Consider the following 13,503-nt stretch of genomic DNA (forward strand, 5'->3'; position numbering starts at 1 on the left):
CCAGGATAGAGTATCAAAATTCGCAAAACGCAAAGAACATAGACACAATATCCATAGTGTACATTTGTACAAGACCAAATCAGACTGTTGGGCTTACACACAGGAATGCATCTTACAACTTACAAATCCTACAAGTATTCGCTAAGACATGTTTGGTCAAGGTGGGGTTTTAGGGTGTGTTTTTGCCTTTGTGTGTGTGTTGAGGTATGTGTCTGGGCCTATATGATCATAAATCAGGATAAGTATATGACGCATGGTATTATGTTCACATGTCACGTTAGAATTTTTTTTGTCAAAACAAGCATTAGAAACTAGACGCCCACTTTCACACCACTGTGATGGTCTTTTTATGTGCCCTGGGATAACAAATTGACATTACATCTCAGAAAAGCATGCCAATCAAAGACAGCTGTGCTGGACTCAGACTAAAAGCTAGGTGTATCAAGGCCCTTAAATGCAAAAAGGAACATTTCCTCTGTCCATTTTTGCCCTTACACACACTAAAGGAAGAGGACATTTCTGTTCAACAGCAACAGTATTCAGAAGTCATAAATCTGATTGACATCACATGATCACATGGCTTACTAAAGATTTATATACATTGTTAGCGCCGTGGTTGTCTTGTGCTGCCTAAAGCTGAATTATTATGTCTTACATTTTACTGTACATCATTTCCCTAGACGGCGTACACTGTGCCCATCCTGGCCTTTGCTTTTGTCTGCCATCCTGAAGTCCTGCCTATCTACAGTGAGCTGAAAGAGTAAGTGGGTTTTCTGCCTTTACATCAAGCAGTGAAGCACCATCATCACCTCCTTAAACAAACTTTTAACAGTCACTTCACCCGAATGAAACCTGTTTTCTCACTATGGAGCCATGCAGATAGTCTTTTATGTGCCAAGGTTTAGAGATATCTGTCCTTCCATCCAAATACATGGAGGTGAACAGAATATTTTTGTATCACTCAAAGTTCTAGGTGTGGCACGATGAATGCACATTTTACAGCAGAAGTATTTTCTAAAATCACCACCATGGCATTTTAGGGATGGACAGCATCCATCTATATAGGGCAAATGGTAAAGAACAAATCTTAGCGGTATAAATACTGTTTGTTTTCCAATATGTGAATGGTCGGTTGTAGTTTCAACGATAATGAAAAGAGGGCTCTTAAGAAATTTGATAAAGGGTAAATATGTATGTATCAGTATGTCAAGTTGAGAAGGATCTCAATCTGCATATATTTAAGATTTTTCCTGCTAGTCTTGAGCGTGACTCAAAAAGTGATGGGAAGAATGAAGGTGTACGCGTGTGTTGTTTCTACAGTCGCAGCCGGAAAAAGATGCAGAACGTCTCCAACCTGTCCATCTTTACTATGCTCATAATGTATATGCTGTCGGCACTGTTCGGCTACCTCACCTTTTATGGTAAGAGCAACGATACACAAAAGCTGTGGTAGACAACTCAAAAAAAGAACCTAAAAATTGTGTTTTTCTGTGCAAAGAGACAAACAGATGGATAGTTAACTAGAATCAGTTCCTTATTCTTTTTAGTTATAAGGGAACAGTTAAAAAAAACACCATCAACACTGTTAAATCGACTTGCAGATCACCCTTATAAATACAGATAATTTGCCATTTGACCTTTTCCAGTCAAAAGTTTGCTTATTCAATAGTTTCTGTCACCTTTTATTCGCAAATTGTTCACCTATTTTTCCTTTTTTTCTCCTCCAACATAGACAATGTGGAAGCAGAGTTGCTCCACACCTTCACCAAGGTCTATAAGTTTGACACCATGTTGCTGCTGGTGCGTTTGGCTGTTCTCACTGCCGTCACGCTGACTGTCCCCATCGTGCTGTTCCCTGTGAGTACAAAAAAACACTCTAAAAGTCCTAATACTGTTTTTCTTTGAGGACAAGCATGTGGCACAAATAGTATAGTGTTCAGTTCAGAAAGCAGAAAAGGTTTTGTGATTGTAAAATACTGTGGTGAGGGATTCTTTCTAGGGCCTTTACATCAATGCTTATTTGAACATTGACATACTTTTCCTGTCATCTCTTTATTTATTTAGTCAAATCATTAAATTGAGCCTTATTTAAGCACTGATGATGATTGACTGACTGACTCAGTGCCCAAAGTGTTCACACAAACACATTCACTTACACCTTGTCATTTAACATAACTGGGTGCTGCATTCCATCATTCAGTAAAACATCGCTGCCACTTTTTTCATTCTGCTTACAGACTGTGTTTGTGTTTGATGCAGAGTCAATCTTTTTTGTGGTTTTCTGGACGCAGCTTTTCCTGGGAGTGTGGTTAAAAAAAAAGAACACACTGTTCGGTTTAGCTTGTGACGTCATCTCAACGCACACAGGCTGAGGTCATGAATGGCCACACCTCTTAATTACACCAATACACACACACACACAATTTTAAGTCCCAAGAGGAAAACCTCTCCTACTTTCTGCGTCTGTTTCCCTATTTTTTTCTCAAAATGGGGTCAAAGGTCAGCCCGTCTGTGATGTCCAGTTACCAAAACATCATTACATTCATTCACACATACGTATACACACTCTTGTTCCTTCCAGCACCATATATGTTCATGGGCTAATTTTAACTTGGCCCTACTCTGACATGAGGAGAACAAAAATGGCTGCTGGCCAGGGGAAGTTTCATGCCCCGTTTTAGCTTTCATGCACACACACACACACACACACACACACACACACACATTCACACAAACTTGGTTTTATGTGAAGACAAGCAGCTGCTAAGTTGTGAATAATTTCTGAGGCAGCTCCAGGGACACTAATAGCCACCAGAGGGCAGCAAAGTGTGGCTAACACACAATCGTGGTTTTATGTAAAGACAAGCAGCTGCTAATTTGTGAATATTCCTGAAGCGGATGCAGATACAAGTAGCAGCCACCAGGGGGCAGCAAACATGTTGCTGTTTAGTCAGGAGTGCTGACAGAAAATGATGCAATGAGTGAGTGCCATGGAAACACACATCTTGACAGAGCACACACACACATACACACTTATACATAGTGATAGAATAAAAGCACTGATCTGCGGATCTGAAGATCTGCAATCTTATTTCGCACAAGTACACACACATTGAGCCATCATCACATTTTGTTTAGCCATTTAGCTGATGCTTGTGTTCTCACACTGGATGTTCTCCGCCATAGCCCTCTGACGAACACACACACATACACACATTCCCTCCTCAGCAGACACTGCTGTTTTTTTCTGTGCAAGGGAATGTGAGAGAGGGGGATCCTCTCTGCAGTGGAAGTTTACCAGCTCAGAAGGGGCAGTGGAAAAACCCTCACCCTGACCGCTACCATCAGGGGTGGAGTCAGTGTGTGTGTGTGTGGGTGGGCGGATATTACTAGTGTTGTGGGGACATAAATATGTTCACACAGTCACGTTGTGGGTACAAACCGCAAAGGCTGCACAATAATTATAAATCTGCATCTGGATCTGCATTAAATTAGTGAGAAACAATCTAATGATTGTCTGTTGGAAGAATACCTTAATCCCAGCTGGTAATTTTAGGACTTTGTGTAAGGGTTGTGCAAATTGTGAAATTAATTTTCCTCTGTGTTGTTTAATGGCATAAAATTCTCAACAAAAAACAAACGTACACCAAATGTCAAAACATTAAAAACTGCTGCATATAAACCTAAAGGCAAGAACTATATATTTAGTCAAAATTGAGATCCTGGATCTGACTTTCTTTGGCCTTATAAAGAAATATTACATAAAATAGTATAATAATAAGTGAAATCAGTATGTTAAATATCCAAAATAGAGCTAAATACCAAGTGAGGAAACTGTGCTCTGTTTGGGTCAGCTAGACCGCTGCTCTGTAAAGCGACTTTGAGTTCGAGAAAAGTGCTATACAAATTCAATTTATTATTATTATTATTAAGAGTGCTATACAGGGTAAAGCTAGCTAGTAAGTTAGTCATGGCAAGTCTCTAAAGTTAAAACTAATTTTACTTGCTTTTTACTTAGCGGTTAACTTGCATAGCAAAGTAGCAGTGCCATCTTTTGACTCTAGTGGGATTTCATGTATTTGGGGATTTAATCACGTATTTGAATCTTTTAAATTGCTAATTAATTGACTATATTGATTTTTGTAAATGAACCGGATAAGTGAACCATTTTTCCCCAACTTCACTGTACTGTAGTTACTGTTCTATGCCGTTGTAGGGCGGAATATGAATAGCTGTGTCTTCTTGGTCTAAGGAAAGCAATGGATAAACTGGTTAACTGCAAACATATAATTATACTGTATGCATGTGTTTGTTTTCTTCCCTTTTTTTCTGATCTGGCACAAACTTGTTATTCATATAAGAGAATGTGGAAGCTTCATACTCAACCATTTTATTTGACTCCAACTGACTTTAAATGGTGCTCACAATGAATAAATTTTAAATTTATTTGAAATAGGGAAGAGTAACCCTGAAAAAGTACTGAGAGAGTAAGGGAGAGGAGGACTGAGATAACAGAGGAGATAAAAATTTGATAAGGACAGAGAAACACAATACTGCAATTGGATGCTGTAAAGCCAGGCTTAGGGGCTCAAATCCCACTGCAGTCACATGCAAGAGAAACCTGTGTGGTCATGGTCCTTAAATAAGCTTTGTGACTTTTAAATATCTCATTTGGGAGTACCTGCTTGGAGACCTATGAAAAGACATAGTCAAAGCCTCTTTTACATTAGTCAGTTTGGGTAATAAGCACTAAATGTTGAGAGACAGTAATGTGAATGAAATGGCTGACATAGCCAATGCTGTCGATTTATGCATGCATTTCTGATTAGAAATATGTGTTTGTGCAGAGTTTGGAATTTTTAATCAACTGACCATCACTATTCTTGTTGTAAATGAAACTGTGTTGCTGTGACTTGGTTGAAAGATTGATGAACTTGGATGCAAGTAAGGCATTGGATCAAAAGAACTACTTAGTCGCACCATCGCTATGCCAAGTTTTCAGTTGACATTTGAGAATCTCGCCTTGAATCCTCCTGCCCTTCGTTTTTTTTTCAGGGAAATGCTGCTGACCTTCAGCTAGAGATTAACATTGTCTGCAACTGTCCTTGGCTCCAGTGGGGAAGTACTATATGAGAGAGGAGGGAATGTATGTGTGGGAGTGTGTGTTTGGAGACAGTGTTGAGGCGTGCAAGTGTGTGTGTGTGTGTGTGTGTGTGTGTGTGTGTGTGTGTGCTGTCACGTTAAGGATAGACGATAACAGAAGACAGATCACCAAAGGCTTTGCAAGGATCCACTACATAATGAAAGGGCTTTATGTGGAGTCAAACATGCCCCAGTTCTCAGACTCCAGCTGGAGATTGGAACCAAGGGAGAGGGCTGCAAATGAGTTGATTTACAGCGCCAACGTCACATTTATGTCTTCCATCATTTTGTTAAATTTCAGTCTTAATTCAGACCCTTCTTTCTTGTAGCGCTAGCTTGAGTACCAGTTGGTTTCTTCTTACTTAACAAGGGATTTACTTAATTGTTTAAATCAAACTATTACAACGGCAAATTCACCTGTTTTTTCTTTGCTAATTAATAAATTACTAAATGACTTGACGAGTGATGAACATTTGCAACTGACTAATCCTGCTAAATTTTCTGGTTGGCAAAAGAAGACTTATATTTTAAAAAGTGGGACTATCTGTAGTTTATAGTTCTAGTCTCTGGTTTTCTTTGGTTTTGACGACTAGGTAACAATTGCTTGCGCGCTATTTGTGACATGTAGGCCTTGGTTAGCTTAAACTAATGTAGTTAGCTTAAACTTGTGACTGGCATTTGGACAATGACAAGTTTTACCAATGTGCTTTCTTGTCCAAAAACTGCTGCTGTGATTTTTGCCTTCTAAGGTCTCACAAAACCGTAAAACTCAGCAACCTTAATGGAGGCTTTGTAAGTTGTAACTCAGCTTTTTTAATGGTTAATAAAACATTTTCTTTTAAATTTACTAGTGCTTTGCCAATTATAGCACTTAGCCGCTCACGAAGGGACTAGGAGAACAAAATTTGTTTACTAGCTCACTGCCATTGATAAGAACATTTTTGGGGGGTGGTCAGGTTGTTACAAATTTTAATACAGTCATTAATAAAGGGTCGAGAGTTTCTCACTTTCTAACAAGTCTGCAGTTATAAATGTAAGAGAGTCATTAAAAAATCCATCAAATTGTTTATATATTGGTTTTGGTTCAGATGCACTGAAGAGATAAAGGTGACAATACAAGTATCATGCTGGAGGAAGAAGAAAACCATGTGTTGCTTATTGGGTTTGTTTTGGTTGCAGTTTGTGAAATATATCTCTCTTTTGCCTTGTTTGGCTGTGTAGTTTTAAGTTATTTGTCAGTGCCTATGTAGTCACAAACACGCTGATAGGGCTTTCGTGTTGATATTTTTACTGAAAAGGGGACTTTTACCCTGGTGCATGTAGTTTCACTTCACACTCGGCATCTGTGCAAATTCAAATATGTGGCTGTGAAAAGAAACAACAATGTTGTCTCTTGCTTTGAATATACTTTCTCTTTCATATGTGAGCAAATCTTGAATTTAAGAGCCCTGATGGCAACCTTCTTTGCAGTAAATGGGCTCAAGCGCACATGATTTGTTTTTATCTACTTCTAATTTTGACAGATTTAGCAGATATAGCTTGCACAGCTAAGAACTTAGTCCCTGGCTTGTTGCTAACTGGCTGAACCCAGATATGGCTGGGCCAATCTGGCTGCCTACAACTAGCTCATCCACAGACTATGTGTCTGTGTATATGTGTGTGCAAGCCTCTGACAGGTAAAGATAAAGGAGTTAAAAAGTGTTCAAATATCACACAATGAATTTCAAAGGCTTAGCGCCAGGTAACAGCTGGGTGCTGAATAGTTTGGAGCCTTTGAGAGAAATGCTGCGTCCAGGCTCTAGTTTTCCAAGCCGGCCTAATTTTGTAACAGCTGGTGGGAGGGGGATGTAGGGGTGCGGGCACGCTTGTAGAATTTTAGGAGGGATTCACTTTTCAATTATTGTCATTATCTCCCACAAGCAATGAGTTGTGGTTTAGGTGATGACGCTTTTTTGGCAGTAGACAGTGAAATCAGGCATCATCCTGGTGCCTCCTGATAGTCATGATGGAGGTCGCTTGGTTCGACCTGACAGTGCAGAAAATCCAGTTAATGTGATTTTTTTCCCCACTGAGCCATGCTAACTGGATATAAATCCTATGCTTAAGTCAGACTTAAAGGAAACAAAGAAGGCCTGTGGTGTTCTGCCAGTAGTGGCTCTTAAAAAAGGAAAAGATTGCACATGCTTTTTCATGTCATGTTGTCAAGCAACTTTCTCTGAAACTCTTGCATCTCATATTTACATATGTCGTTAGTTTGAAGTGTGTAGTACTAGTGAGTAAAAGAGGGAAGAAGACAGCCTGGCAGAAATAAAGTGACACTAGTGGCTCCGTGTAAAGACACCTCCCCCCCTGCAGGCAAACCCGCACTCTCACTACCGGCTGATGCAATCCCATGGTTCCATTGCACTGTTGGAGATAATCCCTTTTTCAATGGCACCATAGGCACCGCCCCTCATAACCTTTCCCCGTGTGGCCTGTGAGCTGACGGTGCCTCAGGTTTTACCTGATACCCACAACCTTTCACCCACTGGAGGCTTGAACAGGCTGCCTGTGGCTCAGCAGCCTGTTCCAGACGTCTTAGCTGGGATCTCCTGGTTTTTGCTGTTTCCCTCTCTCTCGCTCACACTAGCCTCGTAGCACTTGACACACTTCAGTCAAGTATGGGAATCAGCTTCAGGCACAAGACATTTACACAGATGTTAGCTGAAAACCATTATACTTTAAAAGTAATAACAGTAACAAGTATTTCATTGTACTCCAGTGTGAAGTACATTGAATTTAGTGGTGGAATATAATATATTATTTTTATTTTATCAAATCAAACTAATAAGTTTGTTCTTTTTGAACCCTCGTGTTCAGTGAGTTCACAATGAACTTTTGTACGACTTTGTCATGATATCAGTGAACAGATTTGAATGAATCCATACCATCACGCCAATGACTTAAATGTCAATGTTTTATATTTTTACCCAGATCCGCTCCTCCATCACCACACTACTGTTTAGCGGCCGAGAGTTCAGCTGGACACGCCACTTGCTGATTGCCGCTGCCATCCTGGCCTTTAACAACATGTTGGTCATCTTCGTCCCCACCATCAGAGACATCTTTGGCTTCATCGGTGAGATCTGCCTCTGAATACTTTCATGCTCTATATGTTACAATGTGTTGAGGAAGATTTTGTGTATAGAAATTAAAAATCGTAAAAGAACCCACAACATGCGCAAATATGAGTTAATAAGGCTCATTTTATTAAGTAAAGTTGTTGGAAGTACACAAGCTTAAAGTGTCGGGTCGAGTCAGCTGTGCAGTCGCGTGAGCCGTTTGTGACCACTGGATCTAAGCACTCACGTTCTCGCTGCCAACACACACCAACACTGGGAGGTGCAAACATTTATAAACATTTGTCTCCCTGATATTAAGCTGCAGCCTTTCTACACAAACAACATCTCAAAGCTAATAATAACACATTCTCTTGAAAAATCAAAAAGGGAAGTGGTTAACAGCTTTTACTTCCTCCCTACATCAGGTACTTTACTTTACTTACTTAGTAAGAGTAAGAAATTAGTCTGAGAAAGAGTAACAAATTTTTTGGTGCTACATTTAGGCTTAGGAGTAAAGGCATTTAGCAAATGACTTTTATCCAGGCCAATATTTGGGAGATCTCCTATGGAGTCCTAAACTGGAGTTGCCAAGATATCCTGCTCACAAACACATACTCAAACACTATGGGAGAGAAGTTCATTGGTAAAAATGAGGCTGAGGGAAACTGATTTAGCAAAAAAGGTAATTTTAGCAAGTTGCAATTTTTCATATTTGTATTTTAATATTTGAAATTGCAACAGTCTGAAAACTTCAAATCCTACTTTTAGTTTGAACTTTTACTGCAATCCCTGGGAGTGATTCTGAGACATTTAGATTTAGATAAACTCGAGCCGAAGTCAGATTAGTTGAATCACTCTTCCTCTTGGTTTGTATCGCAGGTTCCTCTGCAGCCACTATGCTCATCTTTATCCTACCTGCTGCCTTCTATCTCCGCCTGGTAAAATCAGTGCCGTTTCGCTCCCCACAGAAAATCGGGGTAAGTGTGCAGAAACACACACTCTGTCAACATCATTCTCACTGTATCATTTTTCTCACTCCATCCCCTGAGGGGCGGATAACGTTTTCATAAATTTCCACAGACTCCTGCTGTGCATTATCACACATTTAGCTACATTTAATCCCCCTCTCTCTCTTCAGGCGACCGTCTTCTTAGTCGTGGGAATCATCTTCATGATTGGCAGCTTGTCACTCATCGTTCTCGATTGGGTCCACAACCCCACAGGCTCCAGCGGTGGTCACTAAGCCCCCTCTTCCTTCCTCAGACTGGCACAATGCAACAAACTTCCACCCCTACCATGTCTCATCTGGTTGGCCTCGGCTGGCCGAACATTTGGGAACACATCAGCGATTCTCTTCCCTTCAGCAAATCACAAACGTTGATCATAGAACCTCAACGCAAAACAACTTCCACTGTTTTCCCCAGAGAATATCAGTGTAGGGAGACTTTTTTGCTGTTTCTGTTTCAGTTTTTTGAGAATTAGAACCCGGAGAGGGGGGAACAGACTTTGGTTTAACAAGCCACCAAGACAGCCTGAAATCTTCATCATTATTATTTCCAGCTATGAAGAGACAGCACAGACACACACAATGCAGCCCTCACATGAAGCAGATCTGTGAACTGATATTTGCTGGGCTGGAAAGATGTTGCGAGTCCTTCAGTCCCCTGTGCACTTGAAGGAGACATTTGGAGGTGGAGTGCATCGTCCTCCATGAAACAAGGAGCACTTCTAGCATTACGTTTCACTTTGTGTGTAGAGCGAACACACACACATATACACACACATATACACACATATATAGACATAGTAAAACACATCTAAACCTGTATTTCGTTTATCGATGAAAAATTCCTCAGTCGGCTCATCTCAGTTAATCAATACTGTAATTCAATAATGAAGTAGTAATAGTGTGCTCTGCTACATTAACAATCAGAAGCTTTGCGAAAGTGTACGTGCACAGACAGTTCATGCTAGAGCCTCCCAGCTCTAAACAATCAAGGATTTTTCATCCTGTCTGTGTACACAAACCAAGGCGATGCTTTCGGTATTACTGTCGCAGAGGGATCTGAACATGCAAGGCATCGATGTACATAATTAAAGTGTGTCTACTGAAAAAAAACATAATGTACATATTATCTTCAGGTTGTATGAAGTTCAAATCATTTCCAACACACAATAGAAACACATGCTGGAATAATTTATTAGGCATTTGATGTAGGGCTTGACAGCTAGGGATATAAAACCATAGGTTGTTATTTTTATACATAATACAAAAAAACATTTTTTTAAATGCAGTTGAGTAAAATACAATTGGACAATTCAAAAATGAATTCAATTAAACCAGTGGAGTGAAACGTGAATTAGATTATGTAAAATATGTATGTAAATTAAAAAAATAAAATATTTTCAACTCTCGCCAAACAATCTAAATCACTGAAAACCCAAAATCTCTCCAAAATGCCATTCAAATGTAATGTAGGAACGTGATTATGTTCTTTTCAACTTAAAGGATTAGATTTTGGGAAATGAGCTTATTCGTTTTCTTGTCTGGCGTGAGGTAGGATAGATTGATACTACTGTCATGTCTGCACGTCAAATATGAAGCTAATGCTACAGCAGCCGATTAGCTTGGCGTAACTAGCCTGGAAGTTTTGGACAAGAGCTAGCTAACTTCCTGAAAACCACAACTTTTAACTTTTCAGTTTTTATAAATTAAAATAGTGAGATATAATGTTTCAGTTACTAAGCTTTAGAGGTGCTGGTTGATGGCTAGCTGTGTTCCCCTTCTTCCAGTCTTTAGGCTAGGATCCAGGCACTAGCTTCATGTTTGGCATACAGACAGGAGTGGTATCAGTGTTCTCATCTAAATCTACACAACAAATTGAATAAGCTTTTTCCTGCAAAGTGTAAAGGCATTATTTTGAAGAAGCTAGATGGTGAACAATATCACACACATCGACGCTTGTTAGAGAAGAACAGTGGAGCTAGCTTAACTTTTGAAAACTACCTTAACATGCAGAGGATGTGACCCATTTTTAAAGTGCAAGACTATAAACCAAGCTCAAAAACTGTTATTATCTAATTCATCCCAAATTTTTTAAAGATTCTGTATTTAAACGGTTGACGGGGATCTTTATGGGAAAAACATGTTGATTAGATAACATTTTTTAGTTTTGCTGTTCCAAAAAATTCAGGTAGCTAAACACATGGGTCACTTCTTATGTTTTGTTGACAAGATCAGTTATCAATTATTAATCTTAGTGAACTAATAATTATTTCAGTGTTCACTCTGAAGTACAAAAATCTGATTAATAACTGTTACTGGCCTATTCATTTAAATTGTACCTTTTGGATTGCTCTCATTATAATTGGCTTCTAATACCGGTGCCTTTGGTAGAATCATTGATGACAACACCAAAACCTCACCTCTTCTCCAATGCTGTTACGTGTCATGAACACATCTAGCCAAAGTGGACAACATTTATAGATCCTTTGCGGATCTATGTACATGAAACAAATAGATATTTCAAATGAAATAGTATATTATGTGCATGTTTTTGGATTATAAACATGGTCTTTTTGGACAATTGTATATGCTCTGTAAATAATCTTTATTTTATGGTACACTGACCCTCATTGTCTGTAAGTGGGTTGTTAGGGGATTCTGCCTTTCAAGTCTTCTGCAATCCAGTCTTTGTTTTAGTATACATATAATGTGTATTTGATCTTTTTTCCTCTTGTTGTATGACAATAGGTTTTTGTTCTTTTATTTGAAACTTATATTTGTAGAAAATGTGATCTCTATATATCTATTTTCATGTTGCAATGTTAACTGGTTATATCAGGATGAATTAACCAACGGCCTACTTCATAACACAGTTTTGTCATTAGTCTCAGAACCAAGGCATTTTACTGTAGCTTATTGGCCCCTGCTGACCAACACTGGGATGAAATGAAAGCTACATGTAAGCAGTATTGATGTTGAATGTGTTTTTTGAAATGATGCTGTAACGCAGGACAGAACATGATAATAATTTGTTTGGCTTTTCTGCTATTTATCACATATCACATGCTTACGTGGAACCACACACCTATGTTAACGTGGAGCTGGATACCGTGTTTGCCACTTCTGAAGCTCTACAAGGACTTTCATATTCTGTTCTAGTTCATACCTTACTGTGGCTTATAATGTATATCCCTGCTGTCATAGAAAAACCTTTTCAAACCCAAATTTGGTAACATGTTCTTTCCATGACATTACTTGAACTGAAGCTTTCCACGGCCTGATAAAGTAAGCAAGCTTCAAGACCGAAGGGTCCACACAGCCCCAGTGCTCACTATGAATGTTCAATAATACATTGTTCTCAATTTGAAAATCTGGCTCACTCTCTCTAAACTTCTTGATGAATGTTTGCATGTAACTTCATTAGCCTCCTACCATCTTATTCTGCTCACTGGTATTCCATGCAACTGTTGCGTCTCTCCCTCAGGTTGGGTTTGGGATGGGATCTCCATCTCATTTTACAACTCTGTTGTAATACGTAATATATTACAACAAGGTTGTACCTTGTCTTTTTAAATTGCTCAAAGAAGTAGAGATGGCAGCTTTTTGACAGAATGCTCCCAACACTCTCTACCCCCTTTAGTATCTCAGGTATTCAGTCTGGATGAATTTTTCTTCCCACTTTTGGATAACTTCAAATCCCTTCACCTATTGCATGATTGAGCCAAACTTTACAATGCTGTTATATTGTGCTGGCCTAGATGAGAAGTCGTCTTGTGGATTTGTAAGAGCAGACAAGTTCCCAGCTAATTTTAACAGTGTTTAGAAAGGAGTTGTGCAGAACCACCTGCCTTATTTTTTTATGGATCCTCAGCTGTGGAGAAGCACTTGTTCAATGTTTCTGCTGTTTACAGTGTCTCCGCATCCTGTGGATCAGGCTGAACATTCAGATTTGTAATTTTACCCAAACAAAGGGGATGTTTTTGTATCAGTGATGCTGTTTCATTATGATGAACAATAAAAATGTGAAATAAAAACGTTTTCATTTTGTATATTTTTTCCAGGCTAGCTAATAAAATGTAGAAGTGAAGTCACTATTATTATAACTAGTGGGGTACTATTATGTAAGTCCCATTTTCAATATGTGTGTGAGTTTCTATTTAAACACAGGAAAAAAATCCCCTTTGTTCACATCAAGGCTTACATAACGTGTCTCTGTCCAAACTGATGTCCCAGGATGTTACAACCAAAGCCATT

At 39.1% G+C, this 13,503-nt stretch overlaps 1 protein-coding gene across 5 annotated transcripts in view; it reads left to right on the forward strand.

Moving 5' to 3' along the window:
* slc38a4 (solute carrier family 38 member 4) overlaps positions 1-13,295 on the forward strand; it is a 38,410-nt gene extending 25,115 nt beyond the window's left edge. For all 5 annotated transcript variants that reach the window (XM_038739355.1, XM_038739353.1, XM_038739351.1 and 2 more), the window contains 6 exons: positions 681-760; positions 1,321-1,421; positions 1,733-1,857; positions 8,116-8,260; positions 9,123-9,220; positions 9,382-13,295. In XM_038739355.1, the coding sequence (XP_038595283.1) occupies positions 681-760; positions 1,321-1,421; positions 1,733-1,857; positions 8,116-8,260; positions 9,123-9,220; positions 9,382-9,486 (654 nt within the window). In that variant the 3' untranslated portion in view covers positions 9,487-13,295. The remainder of the gene's footprint in view (positions 1-680; positions 761-1,320; positions 1,422-1,732; positions 1,858-8,115; positions 8,261-9,122; positions 9,221-9,381) is intronic.
* Positions 13,296-13,503: the final 208 nt, after the last annotated feature.

Source organism: Micropterus salmoides, unplaced genomic scaffold (assembly GCF_014851395.1).
Source record: "Micropterus salmoides isolate LMB-PRFRI ecotype aquatic unplaced genomic scaffold, ASM1485139v1 Ms_hic_scaffold_23, whole genome shotgun sequence".
Taxonomy (NCBI): Eukaryota; Metazoa; Chordata; class Actinopteri; order Centrarchiformes; family Centrarchidae; genus Micropterus; species Micropterus salmoides.